At 49.3% G+C, this 16,518-nt stretch overlaps 1 protein-coding gene and 1 long non-coding RNA gene across 3 annotated transcripts in view; both read right to left on the reverse strand.

The window, feature by feature from the left end:
* The window catches only part of PIF1 (PIF1 5'-to-3' DNA helicase), a 9,668-nt gene extending 3,517 nt beyond the window's left edge, over nucleotides 1-6,151 (reverse strand). Inside the window, exons 1-9 of one of the 2 annotated variants that reach the window (XM_017508124.2) lie at nucleotides 6,005-6,151; nucleotides 4,347-4,923; nucleotides 3,072-3,204; nucleotides 2,860-2,985; nucleotides 2,269-2,422; nucleotides 2,069-2,183; nucleotides 1,883-1,989; nucleotides 631-770; nucleotides 250-356 (exon numbers count right to left, since the gene is read on the reverse strand). In XM_017508124.2, coding sequence (XP_017363613.1) covers nucleotides 250-356; nucleotides 631-770; nucleotides 1,883-1,989; nucleotides 2,069-2,183; nucleotides 2,269-2,422; nucleotides 2,860-2,985; nucleotides 3,072-3,204; nucleotides 4,347-4,904 — 1,440 coding nt within the window. In that variant the 5' untranslated portion in view covers nucleotides 4,905-4,923; nucleotides 6,005-6,151. Of the gene's footprint in view, nucleotides 1-249; nucleotides 357-630; nucleotides 771-1,882; nucleotides 1,990-2,068; nucleotides 2,184-2,268; nucleotides 2,423-2,859; nucleotides 2,986-3,071; nucleotides 3,205-4,346; nucleotides 5,095-6,004 lie in introns of those variants that run through there. The other variant, XM_017508123.2, reaches the window with a different exon arrangement.
* Nucleotides 6,152-8,463: 2,312 nt separating this feature from the next.
* On the reverse strand, nucleotides 8,464-9,394 carry LOC119468154. The gene is made up of 2 exons (XR_005196795.1): nucleotides 9,097-9,394; nucleotides 8,464-8,957 (listed from the first exon to the last, which is right to left on the reverse strand). It is a non-coding gene; the product is annotated as an uncharacterized LOC119468154 (long non-coding RNA).
* Nucleotides 9,395-16,518: the final 7,124 nt, after the last annotated feature.

Genomic DNA, 16,518 nt, shown 5'->3' on the forward strand with positions numbered 1-16,518 from the left:
TAGTAGAGACGGGGTTTCACCATGTTGACCAGGATGGTCTCGATCTCTTGACCTCGTGATCCACCCGCCTCAGCCTCCCAAAGTGCTGGGATTACAGGCTTGAGCCACCGCGCCCGGCCCGGGAGGTTTTCAATGTGGTCAAAGCTGGGCTCATTGGCTGCAGAGTTGTCTGGGCAGAGGGGTAAGGATCAGGAAGGCCCATGCAGGACAGCCCAAGCTCCCAGGTGTTAGGCTCTGCTTCCCACTCACCTGGGCTCCCAGCTTTAGCTGAAGGAGCTGGTTAACGGGACACTGGGCATCCAGGGTACTGGCTAGCTCAGGGTTGCTGTCCACAGCCTCAAATCTGTGTACCTTACCTGGAGAAAAAGAGCAACAGATCACAAATCGCTGACTTGTGGCTCAGTGTCCAGAAAAACACTATCAGACCAGAGCACGGGGGTATGGAGTAGAGGCTGCACAGGCCTGGGGGGTTGTGGAATTTAGTGCATCACACCTCTCAAAGTCACAATTGCATTTGCAAATATAAGAGCCTTTATGGCCATGGAGGTTGGGGGCCTAGGTCCCAGGGGGCCACATCTGCTTATAATACCCCTCCTAGCTGGCCTTGCCCAGCCCAGGTTCCCTGCTCACCTGGCAACTCCTGCAGCCGCCTCTGGTTGGTGAGGGCCACATCATCCTGGTGGGTGCAGAGCCTCGTGGCCACAATCCCATCTCGCCCCACCTTGTGGGCAGCTGTGGCCCGGAGCTGGTGGGTCACCTCATCTGAGCACCTGTGGGGGCTGGGCTGTCAGGGCAGAGCCCACCTATACGGCAGGGAAAGTGGGGAACATGGGCAGGATGGCTCAAGCAGCAGGCCATGGGTCAGGCCTTGGGAATGGAAGAGGGTACCAGGGAAGAGCTGCTGCCCCCGAAGCTGGCCAACCTGTGCCTTCCATACTTGGACCCCAAACATGGGGAATAAGCACGGGCAGGATACTGAGCTTTGATCATGGGTGAGCACGCTTCCCCGTGCTGCCCCCAGGTCAGAGCTGGCCACCCTCCCGCCCCATAATGCTCCTGGGGACGTTGGCTATGATGAGTGAGCACAGACTAGAGATCTGCAGGACCAGAGTGGCTGCCAGGGTACAATCTTCTAGCCACTTGCCTGCTACCTCGGGTGAAAAATCTAGCTTGTTTCTAATTTCCCCAGTATCAAGCCTTCCTCCACCGGGAAGCCTGGGTGCAGCACCAACTCAAGCGGGAGGATGGAACAGCTTGGAGCCATCTCTGCCTGTTCTGCCACTCAGCCTTGCTCTTGCCCTCCATGCATGCCAGTGTGGGCTCTTCCCCTTCCTGTCTGCCTTTACATTTCAACCTTTTGCTCTAGCTGGAGAGAGATCATATCTGCAACCTCCCCTCCTCCACTATGGGGTTCCACAAGCTCTAAGAGCAGAAGGAACTTGAGTTTTGGAGTCAGCCCTGGGTACAAATTCCAACCACTTACTGGCCATGACTTCAGGTGAGTCACTTCACCTCTTTGAGCCCTAGTTTTCGCATCTGTGAAATGGGCTGTTAACATCTCTGAATTCCTCCTGTGTCTGTCCTCCTTCCTTCCCTGACACCTACTTTGTGCCAGCACTTGTACTAGGTGACAGGGACCCAACCCTGAGGGAGGCTGGGTCCCAGCACTCACAGAGCGACCACCTCCTATGGGGCCATGAAGCTCTTGACTACGGTCTATCCTGAATTGCCCCGTGCCCTGCCCAAGGCTCCTTTTCCTGCATGGAGTGCCTGCTCCTGAGGGCAAGCATTCTCCCCCTTCCCTGGATGCCTCCCTGTGTTCCACTCTGGCCCATGCCTGGATCCTCATCCCATGGCCCCTTCCCCATCCAGCAGAGCTCACCTGCCCAGCCTCACGGCCTGCAGTAGAGAGATGAAGGTCTGGTCTGCCTGCCTCCACACCTTGGTCAGCTCCAGGGTCACTGGCACACACCTCTTCCAGCTCTTGGCCTGGGGGGGCAGGGTGGGGTGGGTCAAGGAGCAGAGCAGACCCCGTCCATGGAGAGCAGGGCTAGGAGGTGAGTGGTACCTGGAAGCAGAACCTTGGGGGCTGGGAGCCCTTCGTCACAGGTGGCAGCTGCAGAAAGTCCCCACAGATGATGAGCTGGATCCCTCCAAATGGCTTGTTCTGCTGCCGGACAGCTCTGGAGAGGAGTGTGGGGTGCTTTAGGGGCACACAGAAGACCACCAGGTCCCAGTAATTACCTGGTGCCCATTGAACATACTGACCTGGCCACGGCCTCCAGTTTGTCAAACAGGTCTGCCTCCACCATTGAGATCTCGTCAATGACCAACCTCTGGCAGTTCAGCCAGCCCTGCCGCACACCCGGCCTTTGGGCCAGGGCCACACACTGGGCGAGAGGAGCCTGGCCTGAGCCGATGCCTGTGAGTGACACTATTCAGCCTGGGCTAATATCCAAACCCTCTTTCCTTTTTTTTTTTTTTTTCAAAACAAGGTCTATCTCTGTCACCCAGGCTGAAGTGCAGTGGCATGATCTTGGCTCACTATAACCTTGGCCTCAAGGCCTCAAGCAATCCTCCCACCTCAACCTCCATAGTAGCTGAGACTATAGGCACACACCATCATGCTCAGCTAATTTTAAAATTCTTTGTAGAGATGCGGTCTCACTATGTTGCCCAGGCTGGTCTCAAACTCCTGGGCTCAAGCAATCCTCCCACCTTGGCCTCCTAAAAGTTCTGGGATTATAGGCGTGAGTCACTGTGCCCGGCCCCCAAAACCCTCTTAACGTAGACCTCCCCTCTCTCACTTCCCAGAAGCTGGACTTGCTCTTAGCTCAAGCCCCAGGGGTTCCCACTTACCGGCAAAGGCATGAAGGGTGGTACCCCCGATGTGGCAGGCTGCTACCCCAGTGCTGGCAGTGGCCACAGTGCCTGTGGGGGGCAGTAAGCCCAGTATTCGCTTCAGCAGATATGACTTCCCTGTTCCTGGATGGGGTCAAAGTTAGATAGGGCTCCCTGTTCCTCCATCCCACCCCACCACTTTCCCCCTACCCCCTCTCTGCCCCTACTACCTGCACTCCCAGTGAAGAAAATGCTCTGGCCTTTCAGGACGGCCCTCAGCACAGCAGCCTGTTCCTCAGAAAGCTGTGGCTTGGTGGACGGTAAGCTCAGCCTCTTCACAGGCTGGGGCCACCTTGGGGCTTCCTGGGGGGAACAGAGGTATCTCAGAGCATCTTCCCACCAGCTAGGCATTGCCCCCACCCTTCTTGGCCCATGTGCAATGCTGGGCCTGGTAGCCCTTTGTCCTCTGCTGCCTTCATTTCTTGGAGCTCTTGGGTTTGCCTGGAGAGCCTGTCAGCAACTACTAGGGTCCAGGTCTCTCTTTGTGCCCTGAAGACCTCCACTGTCCAGTCCTGGGCAGACCACCCCGTGTGGTCCAGACCCTTCCTCAGTTCCTTCCCCTCGGTTCCCTAACCCTTCTCATCCTGTCATCTAAGTTTCCTTCCAGTCACCTCAGTTTCTCTTCCTATAATAAACCTGTTTCTCACCTCAAAACACCCAAGCAAAACCCTGCCTAGCCAGGGCCGCTTCTTGTCCTATCTCTGTCCTCTTGTCAGCTTAGTGAGTGTCTTATCCTAGTGGTGTATGATTCACCTACCCCAGCCCACAAAAACTGTCAAACCTGCCAGTCTTTGTTCCCCTCATCTGGCTGCCCAGGACATGAATGACCACTTTATTCTCTCCAAAAACTCCTCTCCTCTTGGCCTACGACCCTCTCCTAGCATTCTTCTGGAGTCTCCTTTCAGGTCTCCTCTGCTTTCTCTCTCTCTTTTTAGGAAGAGTCTTGCTCTGTCGCCCAGCCTGGAGTGCAGTGGCACAATCTCAGTTCACTGCAACCTTTGCCTCCCAGGTTCAAGCGATTCTCCTGCCTCAGCCTCCTGAGTAGCTGGGATTACAGGTGCCTGCCTCCATGCCCGGTTAATTTTCGTATTTTTAGTTTCACCATGTTGGCCACGTGCTGGTCTCGAACTCCTGACCTCAGGTGATCTGCCTGCCTTGGCCTCCCAAAGTGCTGGGATTACAGGCATGAGCCACCGCGCCCGGCCTCTGCTTTCTCTTTTAATGTAGCCAGGTCCTATTTCCTGTTTTGTGTTAGTCCGTCTCAGGTATTACACTGTAACGACCACAGGCACCGTTTCCACACCCCTGTCATACTCAGACGTCCCATGGGTATCTAAGACAACCAGCTGCGCCCTCAAATACCCACACCGGCTTCCCCCCAAACTTGGGCCTCTAGGTCTCAATGGCACATCCACTCCTAAGGGTGTTCCCTTTCCGGTCCTCACTGTGCTAGGCTCGGCCCCAGCCTGGGGCTCCACAGGCCGCTTCACCAGTGTGATGTCCGGAACCTGGGTGGCCGCCCCGAGCCGCCGCTCCTCAGGCTGCACAGGGCTGATGGTGACGAAGTCATGGGGCCGCGGGCCCAGCAGCTGTGCGCGGGCAGAGGCGGGCCCGGGACCCGGGGCCGCAGCCAGCTTGAGGCGCAATGTGCGCAGGAAACGGCGCAGGCGGTCCGGGGGACAGTCCGAGAGCAGCAGCTGCACCGCGCCGGCCCCCGGGGTGCCTTGAGTGGGGAGCCGCAGGGTGCTGCGCCCTGCCGCGGCGAAACGCGTGAAGAGGCGCGCGGCGCGCAGAGGGAAGCAGCGCGGCCGCCCCACGGGCCCCGGCGCCTGCAGTCGCAGCATCAACTCGCGGCGCTCGTTGCGACCCAGGCTCAGCTCCGCGGTGCGCAGGGCCTGGCGCCTTCGCGGCTGCCCACTCGGGCTCAGCTCCTCCACAGCCACACGGCAACGCAGCTCCGAGTCCTCGTAGTCCCCTGCCGCCGCCTCCGTGCCCGAAAGCATCGCCACCGCCTCTGCAGGTCTGTGAAGGGAACGGAGCCCAGGGGTCATGAGGATTCAGGGGACGTAGTGGGTGTTATAGAGGACGTGACGGGGAACAGCGTCAAGGCCACACAGGATCACGAGAACTGTCACAGGTAACACAAGGAGGTCACAGAGACGGAGAAAGGACTTTAGGGCTAACCGAAAATCCACTCTTAGAATGTACCCTGGGCCGGACGTCGTGGCTCACGCCTGTAATCCCAGCACTTTGGGAGGCTGAGGCGGGCCGATCACCTGAGGTTAGGAGTTCCGAGATCAGCCTGGCCAACATGGTGAAACCTCGTCTCTACTAAAAATACAAAAATTAGCCGGTTGTGGTGGCGGGCGCCTGTAATTCCAACACTTTGGGAGGCTGAGGAAGGAAGATCGCTTGAACCCAGGAGCTCGAGACCATCCTGGGCAACAAACATAGCAACGTAGCGAGACCCTCTAATTAAAAACAAACAAACAAACATACATTTACATACATATGCATATATTATATATATATATGTGTGTGTGTGTGTGTGTGTGTGTGTACACACACACATCCTGCTACACTACAATTCTGGAGCTGACGGGCACCCAGGATTTGGGTGCCTCAGGTGTCCTGCAAGGGCCTCATTAGAAGGGGTTCCCTGCGCTGAAAGAATCCTCCTTCCTAGAGACCCAGGGCCAGCACAGGAATCCTCAGAGTCCTCTCCCCTGGAAGCAGAAGAATCGTCCGTGGGGAGATGCAAAGAGGGCTGCCAGGTAATAAGCGCCTTCTGCTTTGCGGGTACATTCACTGGCTTACATGCAGCAGGCAGATCTCACTATTCGCGGTGTACAGATGCGGAAACGGGCTAGGAGAGGGAAACTCACTTGCCCATCATAAGCCACAGCGGCTAGCAGTCAAAGTCACTGTGATCCCATGCCCTGGCGCTTCCCACCACCAAGGTGGGGACGAGGTGGAAAATATTCGGCTAGGGAAATCGCTGGGGACCCTGGGACTCTAGAATCCATGCTCCCTCCGGCTGACTCACTCGTCTGCACCCTCCCGGTGGGAAACCCCTGGAAGAATCAGGCTCTTTGCTCCCCACCTCCGGGCTCCGGCAGCCACTCACTCGTGTCGACACTCAGATGAACAAGCCGATCCCAGCTGGCGGATGGCGAAGCTCCGAAACTAGAAATTTTTCAAATACTAGAGGCAGGAAATCACCCAATCACCGACTGGATCTTTAAATTATCCAGCCAATCAGAGGTAGGGGAGTAACAAAGGGCGTGTCGTTCTTTGCGTTTCTACTCTGGAGCTTGGGCTGTACCAATTGCCTGCCGGTGGAAGGAGGTTTATGGTGGTGGCCGAGCGAACCAAATCCAGTGGAGGGCTGGGCGTGGTAGGAGGAGGCCGTGGTGGGCCCAATGTAATCACAAGGGAAAGAAGGAAACAGAAAACTCAGAGAAGATATATGACAAACGAAGCAGAGGTGAGAGAGCGAGAGATGTGTAGATGCTACTGCTGGCTTTGAGGATGGAAGCAGGGGCCACAGGCTAAGCCAAGGAAGGCAGGAGGCCTCTAGAAGCTGGAAAGGGCAAGGAAATAGATTATCTCCTGAAGTCTCTAGAAGGAACACAGCTGTTGATTTTAGCCCAGTAGGACGCATTTCAGACTCTTGACTTCAGAATGACAAGATAATAAATTTGTGTTGTTGCCGGCCGTGGTGGCTCATGCCTGTAACCCCAGCACTTTGGGAGGCCGAGACGGGCGAATCACCTGAGGTCGGGAGTTCGAGACCAGCCTGACCAACATGGAGAACCCCGTCTCTACTAAAAATACAAAATGCCGGGCATGGTGGCGCATTCCTGTAATCCCAGCTACTCGGACGGCTGAGGCAGGAGAATCGCTTGAACCCGGGAGGTGGAGGTTATGGTGGGCTGAGATCGTGCAAACTGTACTCCACCCTGGGCAGCAAGAGTGAAATTCCGTCTCAAAATAAATAAAAATATAAATTTGTGTTGTTTTAAGCCACTAAATGTATGATAATTTGTTATAGCAGCCATAGCAATAAGAAACATACAGTCACATAGGGAGAAAATGAAAGAGCTGGAATTATGAACCCAGGTCTGTTTCCAAAGCCTGTGTTTTCTCTTCCTACTGCCCTCTGCTTAGAATGGTCCTAGCACACTTAACAGCAGGGGAAGCCAATCCCCTAACCTGTCTCTGTGTGCAATACCCCAGACTGCTTCAAGAGAAGGCACCAGAATGTCCCAGTGGATTTTCGCCCAATATGCTTTTTTGTTTTGGCTTTCAAAGATTTATTTATTTATTTATTTTAAAGATGGGGTTTCACCATGTTGGTCAGGCTGGTCTTGACCTCCCGACCTCAGGTGATCTGCCCGCCTTGGTCTCCAAAGTGCTTGGATTACAGGGGTGAGCCACCACGCCTGGCCCCCCCCCCTTTTTTTTTTTTCAATTCTTTTTCTTACTTTCAAACTTTTATTTAAAAATATTGTGGAAAAAGACACGACATAAAATTTATCATTTTAACTATTTTTAAATGTATAACTCATGGCATTAAGTACATTTCAAATATATAACCATCACCACGATTTATTATTATTTTTTTTCCCCCTTTCCCCCACAACGTAGTTTTGAATGTTTTCATCATTCCACATAGAAACTTCATCCAGGCCGGGCGCGGTGGCTCACTCCTATAATCCCATCACTGTGGGAGGCAGAGACAGGTGGATCACCTGAGGTCAGGAGTTCAAGACCAGCCTGACCAACAAGGTGAAACCCCGTCTCTACTAAAAATACAAAAAAGTAGCCGGGCATGGTGGCTTAAGCCTGTAGTCCCAGCTACTTGGGAGGCTGAGACAGGATAATTGCTTGAACCCGGGAGGCGGAGGTTGCAGTGAGCAGAGAACGCACCACTGCACTCCGGCCTGGGCGACAGAACGAGACTCCATATCAAAAAAGAAAAAAGAAAAGAAAAGAAAAGAAATTCCATCCAATTCCTAATTCCTCTCACACCTAGTTCTCACTTTTTTTTTTTTTTTTTGAGATGGAGTTTCGCTCTTCTTGTCCAGGGATTATAGGCATGCGCAACTACACCCGGTTAATTTTGTATTTTCAGTAGAGACAGGGTTTGTCCGTGTTGCTCAGGCTGGTCTCGAACTCCTGACCACAGTTGATTCGCCCGCCTTGGCCTCTCAAAGTGCTGGGATTACTGGTGCAAGCCACCAGTGAGGCCCAATTTGTTGTTTTGAGAGAGTCTTCCCTCTGTCACCCAGGCTGCAACCTCCACCTCCCAGGTTCACCCAATTCCCGTGCCTCAGCCTCCCAAGTAGCTGGGACTACAGGCACGCACCACCATGCCTGGCTAATTTTTCGTATTTTTAGTAGAGATGAAGTTTCGCCATGTTGCCCAGGCTGGTCTTGAACGCCTTGCAAGTGATCCATCTGCCTCAGCCTCCCCAAGTGCTGGGATTACAGGCGTGAACCACCGCGCCCGGCCCTATTTTGAATAAATACCTAGGTGCGAAATTCTGGGTCACAGAGTAGTTGTATATTTAGTTTTATATGAAACTGCGAGATCTTTCTCCATAGTGTTGTACTCGGTTTTTGTCTGAGCAACAAAGTCCCAGCACGGAAAGTTATCGAACATATAACTAGACACCGCCTGGCGGTGGATTAAGGATCCTCAGGTCTTCGCTCCTCCCCGTCCTCGCGCCTTGGTCCTGCCAGCTGCATCCTGATTGGCCGTCGGCGAAGGGAGGCGGGGTCAGAGGGAGCCCTCATTCCTGGGGCTGTACTTCCTCCCCTTTGGCTTCGGGCGGGACTGGGCATCCGCCCGGCACTCTGCTCACTGCTGCCGCCTTGAGGTCAGTCTGGATTGAGTGCAATGCTGCTCTCGGATATCCTCGACCAACCCAAAGCCTGGTTTGGAGAGATCTCAGGAGGAACGGGTTTTCTTCTTTTTGAAATTTTCTCCTCGGAATATCCTTGCACACGTCTTATCTGCTGGCTCTCATTGAGAGGTCTCGGTTCAGTCCCTGGCTTATTAATAACAGCTACAATGACGTTAGCACAGAGGAGGCTACAAAATGCATTTTTGGCATTATCTCATGTGATACTCGAAAGGCCCCCTCCCCTCCACCTTAGGATCCTTTCTTTCCAAGCTTTTTGACTCACCGCTTTCCGCAGCCTGAGGCTTACAAGGACTGTCCGTGGAGGAGCTGAACGGGAAACGGTATTTATTTTACTGTCGTCCATCTTCCAGAGCGGGACCGCACCTTGCACTGTCATCACTGGCAGCGGGGCACTCATTTTGTTGAACCTTTCATACAGCTGATCCCCTCTTAACTTCCACGGCTTCGCGCTCCCCTGTTTCTTCCTGTCTACCGGCTGCTCCGAGTTAATCTCCTTTGCTAACACCTTTTCCTCATTAGACCTCTGACTGATCTCCCTATCTCCCTTTCTCCCTCCCTCCCTCCCTCTCTCCCTTCCGCCCTCTTTCCTTCCTTTCTTGGGTGACTCAATTATCAACTACATGATGATTCCCAATATTCCATCTCCAGCCTGCTCTTCTTCCTGGAACACCAAACAATATCTCCATTTGTCTTCCTGATATTTCCACATGGATGCCAACAGGCATGTCAGACTCCCTTTCTCCAAAACAGAGGGTTTAATCTCCTTCCCCACTACCATATACACCTGTTTTTCTCCTGTCTTTGTCATCTCAGTAAATGGCACCACCATTTGGGGCTCAATTAAAAAACCCACACCATATCCCTGATTGTTTCTTCACCTGCCACATCCACCCACCATCGAGACCCGACGTTTCTTTTTTTTTTGAGATGGCATTTCACTCTTGTTTCCCAGGGTGGAATGCAATGGCATGATCTTGGCTCACTGCAACCTCCTGGGTTCAAGTGATTCTCCTGCCTCAGCCTCCCAAGCAGCTGGGATTACAGGCATGCACCACCACATTTGGCTAATTTTGTATTTTTAATAGAGATGGGGTGTCTCCATGTTGGTCAGCTGGTTTCAAACTCCTGACCTCAGGTGATCTGCCGGCTTCGGCCTCCCCAAGTGCTGGGATTATAGGTGTGAGCCACCTCGCCTGGCCTTTCTTTTCTGAGATAGGGTCTTGCTGTCACCCAGGCTGCAGTGCAATGGTACAATCACGGCTCACTGCAACCTCTGCCTCTTGGGCTAAAGCAATGCTCCATGTCAGCCCCTTAAGTAGCTGGGACAACAGGTGGGTGCCACCAGTTGTTTCTGTACCACCAGTTGTTTCAGCCTCTAATTTTTTTTTTTTTTTTTTGAGATGGAGTTTTGCTCTGTTGCTCAGGGTGGAGTGCAGTGGCATGGGCCCAGCTCACTGCAACCTCTGCCTCCCAGGTTCAGGTGATTCTCCTGCCTCAGCCTCCCCAGCAGTCAGGATTACAGGCATCCACAACCACGCCTGGCTAATTTTTGTATTTTCAGTAGAGACGGGGTTTCACCATGTTGGCCTGATGTGGAACTCCTGACTTCACATCTTCTGGAGTTTTCCATGATTTATAGTAAGAGAGTTAGGAGCTTGGAAAATAAATAAATGCCCACCTCAGCCTCTCAAGTGCTGGGATTACAGGCATGAGCCACCTAGCCACAAATACACCATTTCAAAGAAGTTTCTCACAGATGAATAACTGCCCCAGTGGTGGGCTTCCAACTTCCCCGCAGCCACTGCCCACCTTCTCTGCATTTGCGTATCTTGTATCTTGCAGGGTTTTAACAACAAAAACGGTTGGTCACCGGTGAATTAGCAGCTCAAGAAAGGCAAGAATGTTTTTCTGAGAAAATAAAATAAAAAGCTAAAAGCTTGCAAAGCCACCAGATGCTGAATACTTCAGAAAAAGAATTGCTTTGTAGTACTGCTTTGAAATGAGCTTTCTAAGCAGATGTGGTTCTCCCTCATTCTAAACCACCTTCCAGCAAATCAGATATTCAGGTCATTCTCATTAACTTCTGGGGTTATCTCCATAGTTTAGAAAGCAAGATCACAAAAAATAAAAAATAAAAAAAAATTTCTGAGACAGGGAGTTCTGTCACCTAGGCTGGAGTATGGTGGCAGGATCACCACTCACTGCAGCCTCAGGCTCAAGCAATTTTCCCACCTCACCCCCCTGAGAAGCTGGGACCACAGGAATGCCACCTTATCCGGCTAATTTTATTTTTAATAGAGATGGAAATCTCCGTATGTTGCCCAGGCTGGTCTCAAACTCCTGGACTCAAGAGATCCTCCTACCTCAGTCTCCCAAAGTGCTGAGATTATAGCCATGAGCTGCTATATCTAACCATAAGGTCACTAAATTCCAAAGAAAACTAACATTTCTTTAGCCCCTACCAATGTCAGGCACTATGAAAGTGACTTTCATGTATTTAACCTTCAACTCACCTCTATTTTGGGTATAAGGATAATGATCCCTGTTTTGCAAATGTAGGAGCTGGTACTCATATCAAACCTCTGCCCAAAGTCAGCAACCGGGGCAGAGCCAGAGAGCAAAGTAAAAAGACAAGCCTGCCGACACTACAGCTGGAACACCTCCCCTTCCACATTCTATTCTCAGATCCACAAATACGGGGGGAAAGTGCAACTAAACTGGGCCAAGATCTACAAAGGTCAATTTAATAAAGGAGCTAGAAATACTTGGGAGAGCCTTAATGGGGAAAACGGGGAGGGAGGTAAGAAGTGGCACCTCCAGGCCAGGCGCAATGCCTCATGCCTGTAATCCCAGCACTTAGGGAGGCTGAGTCAGGTGGGTCACCTGAGGTCAAGAGATTGAGACCAGCCTGACCAACATGAAGAAACCACATCTCTACTAAAAATACAAAAAAAATTAGCTGGTGTGGTGGCGCATATCTATAATCCCAGCTACTCAGGAGGGTGAGGTGGGAGAATTGCTTGAACCCAGAAGGCAGAGGTTGCAGTGAGCCGAGATCATGCCGTTGCACTCCAGCCTGGGCAACAAGAGCAAAACCCCGTGTCAAAAAAATTAAAAAAAAAAAAGGAGGTGGCTTCTCCCCTGCTTAAATATCATCAGTTCAATAATTCATGTAACAAGTATTTATTGAGCTCCTGCTATATGCTAGCGTTCTAAGCACAGGGGATGGAACAGAAGGGGACAAACCAAACCCCTCACCTCATAGAGTTTATACCGATAATAAAGGTATACAACATGGCAGCTGGCAACATGGGCTATGAAGAAAAACGAGGAAACGAGGAAAAGCAGTATGATTTTGAAAAGGGTTGCCAGGGAAAGCCTCACTAGTGAGATGGCACTGAGCAAAAGCTCTACCTGAAGCAAAGGAGTCAGCCATCCACAGGGCCAAGGAAAGAGTTTAGGCTGAGGCACCATAAGTGCAGAAGCTCTGAGGAGTTCATCTGTCCTGTTACAGGAACAGCCAGGCCAGTGAAACAGGAGTTCCATGAGTGAGACTGTAGGAGAAGAAGTCAGATAACCAGCTGTACAGGTAATTTAGCCTGTGTTTCTCAAATTTTAGCCTGCCTCAGTCTCACTAGCATACCCTGTATGTGAAATCTCATTTTGCTGGCTACCCCCAGAGTTTCTGCCTCACCTGGCGGGGCCTGGGAATTTGCATTTCTAACAAGTTCCCAAGTGATACTGATTCTGCTGGCCTGGGGTCCACACTATGGGAGCCTTCCAAGTCATGATAAGACTTTGAATTATGTTCTGACTGTGACCAGAAGCATTGACAGATTCTGAGCAGAGGATAAGAGAAATTATAGCAGGGCAAGGGTAGAAACATGGGACCAGAGTGGGAGCCATTACAAGAGTTCAGGCAAGAAACAGTGATGGTCTTGAATTAGAGCGGCTGTGGAAAAAGGTAGGGAAGTGGTCAGACTCAGTCTACTTTCTGAAGGTAGTATTGATACACTTGCTGATGATGTGACATGAGATGCTAAGAGAAATCAAGAGATAAGTCCTACACTGTAGACTGACCTACTGAGTGGAAGCATTTGCTAACATGGGAAGATAGGTTTGGTACTGGGTTTCATTTTTAACACAATTATTTTGATATTCCCATTAGACATCCAAGTAAGGTAGTGAGTGGGCAGATAGCTTACATGTCTCAAGCCTTGGTAGATGTCCAGGACAGAGGTATAAATTTGAAAGGTCTATTTTTATAATCGGTATGTATAATAATAAGGCTGGATGAGATCATGAGAGAGTGAGTATAAACAGAAGAATCCAAAATACTGAGCCCTGAGGCACACAGAGTAGACGGGGAAGGAAAAGCCTATGAAATAGGAAAAACTCAGGAGAACAGGAAGCTGTGGAAACAAAGAGAAAAGGTATTTCCATAAGAAGGTTGTAACTCAACACTGATAGAATTGGAGTAAAAAGAAGACCAAGACGTGACCACTGGATTTGGCAACCTGCACCTAGAGTCATTTTGGTGAATTAGTGGCCAGAGCTAGATTTACCATAATTAAATAATGAAATTAAGCTTCATTAGCCAATGAAGCTTAAATTTAAGGCCCCTCACTTGCACAGGAGCATCAAAATTCCCAGAAAGGGCACTAGCAACATGTTCACATGTTCACGTTTTTGTAAAATTTGCAAAGGTAAAACTAAGACGTCTATTGAATTTCTCTTTTCACTTTGACTTTCTTTCTGTCAAAAGGCAGTGGTATGGCCAAGGGCGCTTTTGGAATCTGGCTAAGGGTAAGTTGAGTTGCGGATACATTTTCTTTGGGTTTAATAGGTTATATTATAAGATTCATGATCACTTTCATATATAATAGTTATTATCAGTGGTTCTGGAATATGAGATATTTGGTTATCACATCTTCTAGAGTTTTCCATGTTTTATACTAAGGGAGTTGGGAGCTTGGAAAATAGATCAAATGCCACTGAGCATCACCAAAGAACCTGTATCTCGAGAGTCTCTCCTCATGCCTGCTTTACATTCTAATCTTGTGTGGACATGAGAGAGAAAAATAGGTCCATCAGAAGTTGTATTTTGATCAGCTAGGGCACAGGTTTTTAAAGTTTTACCCATTGTTATTTTTGTTGGTATCTGGTTTTAATGGAGGAGCTTATTCAATTAAAATCTTAAAGAAACACTCATTATTTGTCAGAGACAAAAGCAGTTTTAAGGTCAATTGGGCCTCCTGCATCCTGGTTTCCCCAGTAGCCCAACCAGCCCCTAAGGACTGTACTTTGACAACTGTTGATGTGGGCATTTGGATTGCTCTGACCCGCAGCACAGTTACATATGCTATTACAGCAAAAGGAGAATTGTTTGGAGTCCAAATTTCAGATGGGCAGACTAAATCTAAGTTAAGTTTGGCCTTACCTTCCTAACTTCAGGGCCTACACAAACACCTCACAGAAAAATAGACAAATTTTAGAATATCCAAAAGCAAACAAAGAAAATGTGTGATTAACTGAGAATACTTCTGTGTCAAAGGAAAGCTGGTAGCTGAGCAATCAAGAAAACAACTAATGGAAGATAAGTGCTTATTAAAATCTAAGCTTACAGTTATTCCCCTACATGCTCAATTCTCCCACCAACCCAAAACTTACCTGATATGAATTGACAGGTATTGATTGGACATCCAGCTTTCCAGGGCCCTTCCCTGGAAATGCTGATTTGGCATACCTGCAATGAGGCCCAGTAATTTGTATTTTAATAACCAAGCAGTTCTTCTTATCAAGGAAATTGAAAAATAGTAGATTTGAATGTTGCTACTCAAAATGTAATCAGGGAATCAGCAACAGCAGCAACATTGCCAAGGAGCTTGTTGGAAATGCAGACTGTTATATATACTCTACCCGAAACCTCCGGAATCAGACCTTGCATTTTCTGAGGTTGCCTAGTGCTGAGAATACTGAAAGGAAAAATAAGCTAATCCAAATCATAACTTGAAGATTTCAACGCTCCCCTCTCAGTAATTCACAGAACAAGTAGATAAAAAATCAGTAAGAATATAAGGACGTGCACACCACCATCAACCAACCTGACCTAATTGAAATTTGTACTACACTTCATCCAACAACATTTTTCTTAAATAAACATGAAACATGTGCCAAGATAAACCATATTCATAATCACAAAACAAGTCTCAGTATCCTTAAGAGTAAAGACATATGGAGTCTATTCTCTTACCACAACAGAAATAAACTAGAAACAATAAAAGAAAGGTACTGGAAAATCTTCAAGTAGTTTTTAATTAAGGAAATCACTTCTAAATAGCACATGAGTGAAAAGAAATCACAAGGAAAATTAGAAAACATTTTTAACTGAATGAAAATCAAACTTAACATGTTAAAATGTGTGGGATGTAGCTAAAGCAGTACTTAGAGAAATTTACAGCATTAAGAGCTTGCATTAGAAAAGAATAGCCTGGGCAACGTGGTACCAATCCACCTCTATAAAAACTACAAAAATTAGCCAGGCATTGAGGCACATGCCTGTAGCCCCAGCTACTCAGAAGGCTTAAGTGGGAGAATGGCTTGAGCCTAGGAGATCAAGGCTGCAGTGAGTCATGATCGCGCCGCTGCACTCCAGCCTGGGCAACAGACAAAGACCCTGTCTCAAAAAAAAAAAAGTAATGTTTCCAATACTGAAAAATATTAAAAATATCGTGTACAGTTATTCATGTATTGACTCGGGTTCAAATCCATCCTTCGCTGCCTGCTTCATAATAAAAGAGAAAGAACCTGTATCTTCCTTTCGCCAGCTGGCACATTGTTAAGCTTTGTCAGTGGAGCACATAGAAGGAACACAGGAGGAGAAAGCATGGATTTTCAGATTCTGGTGTGCTCCTCTCAGCAGGCTCCTGAGGCACGCAGCTTCCACCAATCTTGGCTCATGCAGCATGAGGCAGCAAGCAACTGGCAGCCCACAGTCTAAAGCAGTTCCCCGTAGGCAGCTTTCTCTGACACCCACGTTGGCCCTAAGGCATGATACCTCTCCCTTAGCCTTTCTTTTCTTTTTCTTTCTTTTTTCTTTTTTTTTTAAACAGAGTTTCATTCTGTCACCCAGAGTGGAGTGAAGTGGCCAATTTCAGCTCACTGCAACCTCTGCCTCCTGGGTTCAAGCAACTCTCCTGCCTCAGCCTCCTGTGTAGCTGGAATCACAGGTGCCCGCCAACACACTCAGCTAGTTTTTGTACTTTTAGTAGAGACAGGGTTTTGCCATGTTGGCCAGGCTAGTCTCAAACTTCTGACCTCAAGTGGTCCACCCACCTCGGCCTCCCAAAGTGCTGGGATTACACGCGTGAGACACTGGGCCCAGCCTCCCTTAGCATTTCTAAAAAGTGCCACCTGTAAATTACTTTGGGCAGTATGGCCATTCTCACGATATTGGTTCTTCCTAACCATGAACATGGAAGGTTTCTCTATCTGTTTGTGTCCTCTCTTATTTTGTTGAGCAGTGGCTTATAGTTCTCCTTGAAGAGGTCCTTTACGTTCCTTGTTAGTTGTATTCCTAGGTATTTTATTCTCTTTGTGGCAATTGTGAATGGCAGTTCGTTCTTGATTTGGCTCTCTTTAAGTCTGTTATTGGTGCATGGGAATGCATGTGATTTTTGCACAT

Source organism: Cebus imitator, unplaced genomic scaffold, assembly GCF_001604975.1.
Source record: "Cebus imitator isolate Cc_AM_T3 unplaced genomic scaffold, Cebus_imitator-1.0 Scaffold386, whole genome shotgun sequence".
Lineage (NCBI taxonomy): Eukaryota > Metazoa > Chordata > Mammalia > Primates > Cebidae > Cebus > Cebus imitator.